Here is a 9,744-nt window from a genome sequence, read left to right on the forward strand (position 1 = left end):
GCTACTGGCCTGTAAGGGGCTGCAGCCCTTCTGGTGGGAGCTCATCCACACCAGGCACAAGAGAGTAACACACCTGAATCCAGAGGCCACCCTGCCAGGAAAACTAATGCCTCGTCTTGGTTAATCAAAGAACAAAGAGCTACTGAAGGGCTGAGACCTGTGCTTAGAAGATAAGGCTCTCGGGCAGCACCCTGAACATTTCCCTGTATTTAATATACAGTTTTACGTCCTTGCTCTTCATGTTTGAAGTCAAGGGTTAGATCACTGCTTCTTTCAGCCAGCCAGGAAAGACACAATACAACTAGCTGCGGTTTGCTCCCAGGTGGCCCACAGTTGATGGGTCCTCAGGCCAGCAAGGGAGCCCAACCCTGCACACCTTCCCTCTTCCATCCCCAGGTGGGTGGTGTACGGGGAACTCCATTCCATCCCACACACTGGGCACCTCATTCAGAAGCAAAGCATCATTTCCATTTGCTAATGCCCCCCTGTACCCTAGCCTTGCAGTGGCTTGCTTCTGCCTCACATTTCCCTGACGGAATACCTCCTGCCAGCAGTTCCCAGAGATATTCCAAATGATTATGCTTGTTATGGCCTGAACACCATAGCAGTCCTCCAATTAGTCCTGTCCGATGAAGACCAAAAACACAGTCCATCACTGGGACTCTGACAGAGCAGAGGCCCAGCCTGAGAGAGCCTAAGCCTCCAGGAGGAGCAACTGGTGGGGGAGAATTGTTTACTGAACCATTCATTCCATAAACATGAATTAGGCACCTGCTCTATCAGTCCCTGTGCTCTTGGGATGCCCATTCTAGAGGAGAAAACAGAATTAACAAGGGTTAATCTACTCACCCCTCATTCAACAGGAACTGATCCCTTACTAAGTGCTCCTCCACGTACTTGGGGCATGGTGTGTGCAAGGGACAGACCACAAGCACACATCAGTATGCACAAAAAAAATTCAAGCAGGTGGTAAGTGCTCTGAATGGTGATGTGGCAAAGACTGGCTAGAGAAGTGGGTGCTGCTCAGTAGAGGACAAGGAGAAGGGCTCTCTGGGGAGACGATGTTGGAGCTGAGATCCCTTCCCCTCAGTGCCTGGCCACACCCCAGGAGCCAGTGCAGCCTCCCAGGCTGTGCCTCAGTTGCCCCTCACCTGGTAGGCCCGGATCAGGGACTGCACAGCCAGGTGGTCCTCCACTAACTTGCTGGTCTTGGTCCGGCTTGAGACTGCAGACCTGCTGTCACGGACAACAGAAGGGGGCCGTGGCTGAGCAGAGCCAGAAGAGGCTTCCTCACTGGCTTTCCGGAAGAAGTTGTCCCAGGACTAGGCAGGGCAGAAGCAAGAACGCAGCCAGGTCAGGGCCTGGGAAGAGCCAGGGGTGGACCAGGCTGGGGCCCCAGGGAGTGTCAGGTCTTCCTTGAGGACCACGGCTCTCAGGGTCTTCCCAGGGTGCCTACATGTACATACAAGGATGCTCCCTGCAGAACTGTTTATAAAAATGACAATGGGAAAACAACCTACATGGCTATCCATAGAAAACTGGCTAAACAATGATTTTACATTTAGAATGTGGAAGACTACATAGTCTTTTTAAAAAGGTACATTCGGTATTGTGGATATGGAACATTGCCAAGATATGTTTTAAAGTGAACGAAGCAGAAGAGGACGTATGGCTGCTACTCTCTGTGTAGAAGCAAAAAGCAGATGTGAACACATACAGGCATTTGCATGTGTTTTCCAGAAGAACAATATAAAAGCGCTGTCTTCCATGCACTCCCATACGGCACTGGTGGGAGGCTCAGTTGGTACAATCCCCATGGAAAGCAATTTGGCAATACCCATTAAAATTACACACACAGGCCGGACGCGGTGGCTCACGCCTATAATCTCAGCACTCTGGGAGGCCGAGACGGGCGGATCACGAGGTCAGGAGATCGAGACCATCCTGGTTAACACAGTGAAATCCTATCTCTACTAAAAATACAAAAAATTAGCCAGGCACGGTGGCGGGTGCCTATAGTCCCAGCTACTCGGGAGGCTGAGGCAGGAGAATGGCGTGAACCCGGGAGGCGGAGCTTGCAGTGAGCTGAGATCCGGCCACTGCACTCCAGCCTGGGCGACAGAGCGAGATTCCGTCTCAAAAAAAAAAAAAAAGAAAAACAAAAAATTACACACACAGCCACTCCTGGACCTAACTATTCCACTTTGGGGAATTTATCCTACAGATGGCTGTGCAGGTGCAAGATGATGAAGGTGTAAGATGACGCGCTGCAGCACTGTTTGCCACAGCCAGAGACTAGAAATGAACCAGATGTCTGTCAGCAGGAATAGGGGTGGAACATACATGCAATGGAATATTACACAGCTGAACAGAGTGAACAATGAGGCTCTTTATGTACTGATGTGGAAAGATCTTGGAGATACATCACCAAGTGAAACAGCAGGGAGCAAAATAGTATGTGTTACAGGTTACTTTTGCATAAAGGGAAACAAATCCAGAGTTAACATTTGCAGTAAGTTTACCTAATGCAAGTCTTTGAAAGGATATAGAGGACACTAAGTTAGAGGACAGCAGGAACTGAGCAGACGAGGCTAGATTAGGAGGGAGCTTTCTGACTGTGTAACTTCTTATACCTTCTGGCTTTGGATCATATGACTGCACTGCTTTCCACTACAGGTGAAGGTGTCAGAGAGCAACTTCACTTTTCATCCTCCCATCTGATTTAATTTTTTTCTTTACCATCAGCAAGCGTTTATTCTATCAGATCAATACATACACAAACATGTATGTCCCTAATTACATACAAGGGGGCATATGGAGACAGCAGAGCATGACAAAGGGGCACGGCAGGGCTCAGGTGTGGCAGAGCAGGGCATGGCCAGGGCCTCTCCATCAAAACCACCGCCCACTGCCTGATCCAGCAACTGGAAAGCAACAGGCTTTGATGACTGAGGACCTAAGAGGCAAAGAAACCTGCCCAGGATCACACAGCAAGCAAGCTGCTTCTCCCCACTGCCCTGCCACAGCCTGGCCCCTGGGGGCTTCCCTCCCTTGCAGTGGCCCAGGGCAGGGTGGGGGTGCTGACCTTGTGGACACTCCGGGGGTTTTCCAACCAGGCGAAGTACATCTCCTCCATGTAACTGGAGCTGCCTCCATCTTTGCTGCTTGGGAGGGTGGCCGGTGGCCCGGAGGACCTGCTGCGCCAGCCAAACACTGGGACTTCATGTGCGGCCAGAAGCCTCACAGCCTGTGCCCCAAGACGGGATGGCAACAGCCTCAGCTGATTCATTCTGGACACAGGCAATGAAGGAGAGGCATAAACGACAGGACTAAGACAGGAAGAGGCTCTACCAAGCCACTGTCCGCTCATCAGCACTTGTCAATCCCACTGGGCAGATGGTGCCAGGCTAGGCAGTGATGAGACTGGGAATGTGACACTCTCCCAGCTCCCTGGGCTTACTGTCTGGTGGGAGCTCCCAGCTCAGTAAACTCCAATAGACATCGAACAGCCCTGAGCCCCAGCACTGCTGTGCCCCACACATCCCAGACCACACTCCTTCCCTGATTGCCCCCAAAGCCTGGGCAGAGACATGAACCCAGGCCCTGCCTCAGGGAGCACTCAACCTAGGTCCTGGAGCCCACTCAGAGAGCCACAGGGCAGGTGCAGGGAGTACCACCAAGAAGGAGTGGGTCACAGGCCCACCACCCTAGAACCAGGACAGGGAGTCCTCCAGGGGCCAGGTGTGTCGTGCATGGTCAGGGAAAAGCAGGGACAAAAACATCCAGTGAGCACAGGTGTCAGGGGATGATAGAGACACAGCATCTCAGGAGGTCTGTGGCTCTAGTCATTGCAACCAAAAGTGACCAGTGACTACCTGTGACTGCGATCCTGGCCCAGAGTGCCCTCTCTCCCAGGCCCAGCCAGAAGGATGGTGACACTAGGCCCAACAATGACCCCACTTCACTGCAGGAAGGGCTAAGGTCTGGAGGGGCATGAAGAGCAGAATGGAAGGCAGCCCCAGGCCCAGCACAGCCCTTGGACTGGAACTGCCCTCCCTGGCTCCCATACTCTGGACACCCTGAGAGCTTACACCCAGGACCAGTGCCACTCAAGACAGCTAACAGCCCAGGCAGCTACAGACTGGAAACCCACCCAGGCCGGGGGAACCAGGCCCTGCAGCTCATCTCACCTCACTCTGTTACCTGTGCCTTCCCAGGGAAAATACCTAATCTTGGTATTTTCAGTGATGGGCTTTCAGTGATGGGGGCTTCCTCCATTCCTCAGAGGGTAAGAGTTCTAAGAGCCTCTGCCAATCCTGAAGAACCCCCAACTCTCCCTATCCAAGCAGGTTAGGGGTTGATAGGGCCCGCTGAGGTCCCAGATCACCCCATACCCCTGCCACTTCATCCTACACATGATGCGTAAAGTGGGATCTCTGTTCCCCACCCTACAACTGTAAGCAGAACCCCCTCCTCTGCTCCAGCACAGCCACTGCCTGGACAGAGCAGCTCCCCGTCAACACCAGCTAATGCCCTCCTGCCCAGACTGCCCAGCTTGTAAGCTGGGTGCAAGAACCACCCCACCAGGGGTCGCCCACACAGGAGGAGTCCCCTACCCCTGGACAGCTCAGGCCCCAGAAAATGTGCATTCTGGGGTATAACTAGCTCCCAAGTACTGCCCAGGCCGGGCCCTGAGCCAATGCTCCTGGTCAGGTGTGCTCAGCCAACAGGCCACCTGTTGCACCCTTCTGCCTCACCCCTGCCATCAGCTCAACCACGTCACCAGGAACTCACTGGCTGGACTTTGCACAAAAGGTCAGGCCTCATCAGAGGGCTGGGCACAGCCCTCCCTCTAACTCACGTAAGCCAGAGGAAAGGGGTAATGTCACCTTGATGGAGGGAGGACAGGCTCCTGGGGCAACCAGCAGCAAGCCTGAACAGAGAAAAATTTCAAAACAAAAAAGATTCCACTGCAGGGAGGAGGGAGGTGAGCTTGGGAGCCTCTGAGTGCCCTAAGTTTCCCTCCCACATGCTCAGCCCCTCAGGCTTCAGGCCATGTGGCCCAGCCCACCAGCCAGTGATGCCAAGCCCTAGAGTGCAGGGCACTCAGGGCCGGCTCCTCTGGAAGCAGGACCTCTCCAAGCGCCAGGCATGAGCTCTGGGGTCAGGCAGCCAGGGTCCCAACTCCTGTTCCGCCTCTGACCATCCCAGAGGACTGGGCAAACAGAAGTCTGTGCCAGGCCCAGCCGGCCACTGGGCCCAGGAGCTCCTGAAGCATCAGGGAGAGTCTTCTGGAGCATCAAAAAGAATCCAACAACCCAGGACGCTCTATCATCCCCAGTCTATGGCAAGGAAACTAGATATTAAGACCATCGTCATGGGAATAAACATAATAGGCACCATCAGGAGCACTGATTCTGGGACAGATACTGTGCTCATTTAATTCTTCTCAACATCCTATGGGGTGAGCACTCACATCAGTTTCACTTTATAAACAGAGAAACTGAGGTGCAAGAGGCTAAGCTGGAGAGTGACAGGGTTGTTTGTGGTTCCAGGGACTGTGCCCTGATCACTGCAGTCAAGATGTAAGCCAGATTTCTCTTAGCGATGCAATTTCCATCAGCTGAGTCAGAGCTGCTCCCTCTGCCGGCCCCACTCCCACCCCCACAGGGGAATGGGGCAGTTTGGGCCAGATAGGGACAAAGTCTGGCTGTGTCCAGAATGGCCCGGTGCAGGAACACTGTGTTTTATAAACACTAAGCAGTCTGGGTTGGCCACTGGACACTGCTGTGGCCTTGACCCAGCCTGGCAGGAGGGCAGACTGCCACTCACCCCCACCTGCATCCCAGCAGGGCACGAGGGCTCAGTATCTAGAGCCAGAGCCCAAGCCAGCCCTGCTAGTTCCTGCCCATACAGTCAAAGACAGCAGCAAGGAGAGTCAGGTACCCTGTGCAACCCCCTGCCGAGTCCAGACTCCAGCAGAGTCGCCCTGGGTATCTCTTGGGGGTCTCTTCTCCTGAAGACACGGTCACACAGCATCCCCAACCCAATCTCAGAACCTCAACCCAACCCCAGAAAACTGCCGACACCATGCCCACTAAGACTCCCCTACACATGACCCTGTCTGGGGTGCCCTAGTGAGGACTGCTCCCTAATGCACCCATTGCAGAGATCAGTAAACAGGCCGGGAAGGGTTCTCCCCAGAGGGCCCTCCAAGCTGGGCAGCAGCAGAGCCTGGATTCTCTCAGCAGCAGGTCTACTCTGACCCTACTTTCTGAGAAGCGGATGAGCTTTGCTCAGCAACAAACCGCAACTCTAATTAGATGGGGCCTGTTCCAAGACACTGGGGAGGGGATGCTAGCGCCTGCTTGAGCCAGGCGGCCCAGGGGCGTCAAAGGGGTCTCGCCGGTTCGGCGAATGCGTACGGCAGCCTGCTGTGGCCTCGGGATTACCCGGTCACCCTTCCACATCTCCCTAGGGGCGGAAGAAGCACTTTCCATGCTAGCAGCGACCTCAGGCCACGCCGCCCTCTCTCGGGACTCAGTTTTCTCATCTGTGATTGGAGACCGCGGTTTAAATAGTCTATTAGGGTCCTTGGACGTCCGAAGCTGCCTACGGGTCCCGCCAGGCGCACAGCGCTGACCCTCCCCATCCCCGGCACAGCTCCCGCAGCCCTGGGCCCTCCCCTGGCCACGGAAGGCGCGGGGCAGTCGGCAGTCCTTGGGCTGAAGAAACCCACCGCGAGTGCCCGCTCCTCTGCGCAGGACCCTGGACTAGCCGGGTGGTACGCGCGCGATGGGCTGGGGGTCCCGGGGGAGGCCGCGGCCAGTCAAGGGCGAAGCCAAGGTCACGGTCTGTTCCTCCTCCCCCTCCCCCCGGCCGGGCCAGGCTCAGGACTGCGGGCAGCGGCGCCCCAGGACCCGGGAGAGGGGAGCTGCGGCGCCGGTCCCCAGAACGGCAGGAGAAGAAGCGGCGCTGGGATCGGGAAGGGGCGGGCCGCCGCGCTCACCGGGCGGGCGGGCGGGGTCCACGCTGCAGCAAGGTCCGGAGACTGCAGGTCAGGGGGCTGCGCGGAAGGGGTGCGCGCGCACCGTGCCAATTACCTGGATCACGTGACGCAGCCGCCCACGGGCGCGCGCCCCTCAGACTCCGCGCGTCGTGACGTCTCCATGGTCGCCCCGCCCCGCGCCTGGCGCTGTCCGCGGTGCTGGCGGCCCAGGCCCGAGGTCGCCCACGGCCGAAAGGGGGACGCCTTTCTGAGACCGCAGGATGGGGCTGAGGCCCTGAACCCCGTGTGTTCGTTCTAAAACTAGGACGAATGTACCAGAGGACAAGCAGCCTTTGTGTGTAGGAGAGGATAGGTTTTGTTTTGTCGTCTGTAAAATGGGAATGCTGTGAAAAGTTCCACTATCTTAGGGATGTTTTGAAAGAAAGATGAGATAATGCGTGAAAAGTGCTTAACCCAAATCTGATACACATTTTACTCATTCATCCTCCCAGTGATGGTGACCCAGGCTGTCCTGACCACCCCGTGGCCACAAACAAGGCTGCAATGAACTTCCTCATACACATTCCCTTAGGATCCTGCGTGGAACTTTCTCTGGGATAGAGATCAACTTTCTAATTATCATCAAAATAGCAGATGCAATGTGCTATTATTGTTTTAATCTGCATTTCTCTCGTTATTAGCGATTTGCATCTTACGTTGTTTGTTAGTTTGGGGTTTTCTGTTGTATTTTTTTCAGCTTTCTGTTGGGTTTTGTTCTCATTTAAATGCAGGGATTTCTTGTATAGGAAGCTAACACACCTGTGGTTCAAGTTGCCATCAACTCTCTCCTGGATTATTGCACTCCTGAATTTTAATCTCAAAATTACAGTATGCATTTCACAATAATACATTCAAATACATATCAAACCAATTAATATGGTTGCTTGTCGGGGGAGGAGGATGGGGAATGTGGATATGAGGTAATTAATCAATTACCCAGATCAACGCTGGCACGAAGAAAGGAATACAACTAACTTCGGCACCTGAAATCTCCCAGAAGTTCTTCATTTGGAGATAGTTAGGGATTCATGTGGTCAAGAATCTTCAGCACTTAGCACAGCACTAGCTCATGGTATTTTTCAGTAAATATTTGTTGAGTGAATGAATGAGTGAGTAAACGGACACTTGACTTGGATCCTGAAGGATGAGTAAAATTTTATCTGGTGCAGAAGGGCAGGGTTCATTGGGAATTCTTTGGACACAAGCACCAAAAATGACTTGGCTAGCTTCAGTCAAAAACGAGTTGATATGAAGTACGCGCGCGATGGGCTGGGGGTATACAAGGCAACTCACAGAATCAGAGGAAAGCTGAAAAATTTACTTCAGGAAGCAGTGCTGAGCCATAGAGGAACTGTCTCTTCAAGGCTCTGATGTTCAAAATTCAAATTCCAGGTAAGAGGCAGTAATGTGCTTACAGTAGAGATGGAGTAAGGTAGCCAGATTTGAGAGACTTCTGGGGATCAGTTCCAGAGGGTTTAGTGGTTGACCAGATATGAGGGTGGAGACATGGATAACTCACAGGTGGTCTGGCTTTAGTGACACAGTGAAACTTTTCAGTGAAACTTTTCAGAGAGCTAGGGAAAAGGAGATGATGCAGTTTGGGGGAATAGTGGAAAAGTTTACAAGTCAGAGTCACCAATTAAGAAAGATGGAAAGCCTGACACAGAGCAGCAGGCAGGAACAAGGCTCTTGCAAATCAAAAGGCTTCAGAGCCTTTCAGCCTTCCAGCCTAATTGATGTTCTGCTAATTGCATTGATTAAAGCAAACATTTGGGGCAATCAACGCTCCCATGAGGGTGGCTGTCATTCTCAGAAGCCTGAGAGGATTAGCGGCAGTGGTTATAGGCTTTGCAGAGATCTTCAGAAACAGACACCTTCCTTTTTTTCCTATGCCTGTGGCGTGTGTGTGTATTTGTGTGTGTGTATGAACATGCAAGTTTCTATTTATTCTAGCTGTACATAACTTAAATGATACAGAAGGATACAGAACAAAATGTGAAAAGCCCCCTTCCACCTGCCCCAACCTCACCTCTTTTTTTCCCTCCAGAGATAACTACTGGCCAGTTTGGCAAACATGTTTACAAAACTGTATATGTATTTATATCCATATTGCTTGCACAAACATACACATAACAACATGAAATAGATCACACTAGAATACAGTTCCACAACTTGTTTCTTTTTTTCCCTTGTCTTGAAGATTTTTATTTTAAACTCAGTATGTGTAGGACCACCTCATTCTTTTTCATGGGTATGTTGTATTCATTGTAGGGATGTATGGTGACTGTATGTCACTTCTCTCCCACTGAATGAACATTTCCACTTCTTTTGACATTTACAGAAAAAAAAAGGAGAAAATAGTCCTCCTCTATATTCCCTTTAGTACATGCAAAACTACTATGGTAACATTGATTTCTTTTTTTTTTTTTTTTTCCAAGACGGAGTCTTGCTCTGTCACCAAGGCTAGAGTGCAGTGGCTGGATCTCGGCTCACTGCAACCTCCAGCTCCCAGGTTCAAGCAATTCCTCTGCCTCAGCCTCCTGAGTAGCTGGGATTACAGGCTCCCACCACCATGCCTGGCTAATTTTTATACTTTTAGTGGAGATGGAGTTTCACCATGTTCCCAGGCTGGTCTCGAACTCCTGACCTCGTGATCTCCCCGCCTTGGCCTCCCAAAGTGCTGGGACTATAGGCGT

At 52.5% G+C, this 9,744-nt stretch overlaps 1 protein-coding gene across 29 annotated transcripts in view; it reads right to left on the reverse strand.

Moving 5' to 3' along the window:
* Window positions 1-7,151, reverse strand: part of OGDHL (oxoglutarate dehydrogenase L) — a 28,441-nt gene extending 21,290 nt beyond the window's left edge. For 13 of the 29 annotated variants that reach the window (XR_012417264.1, XR_012417263.1, XR_012417262.1 and 10 more), the window contains exons 1-3: window positions 7,010-7,119; window positions 3,086-3,290; window positions 1,152-1,322 (exon numbers count right to left, since the gene is read on the reverse strand). Coding sequence is in view for 9 of the 29 variants with exons in the window: in XM_005565132.4 (XP_005565189.1) it covers window positions 1,152-1,322; window positions 3,086-3,289 (375 nt within the window). In the remaining 20 variants the exon portion in view is untranslated. Of the gene's footprint in view, window positions 1-1,151; window positions 1,323-3,085; window positions 3,296-6,739 lie in introns of those variants that run through there. The other 16 variants (XR_012417265.1, XR_010577959.2, XM_074000763.1 and 13 more) reach the window with 9 other exon arrangements.
* Between the last annotated feature and the right edge of the window lie 2,593 nt (window positions 7,152-9,744).

This window comes from Macaca fascicularis, chromosome 9, assembly GCF_037993035.2.
Source record: "Macaca fascicularis isolate 582-1 chromosome 9, T2T-MFA8v1.1".
In the NCBI taxonomy this organism is placed as follows: Eukaryota; Metazoa; Chordata; class Mammalia; order Primates; family Cercopithecidae; genus Macaca; species Macaca fascicularis.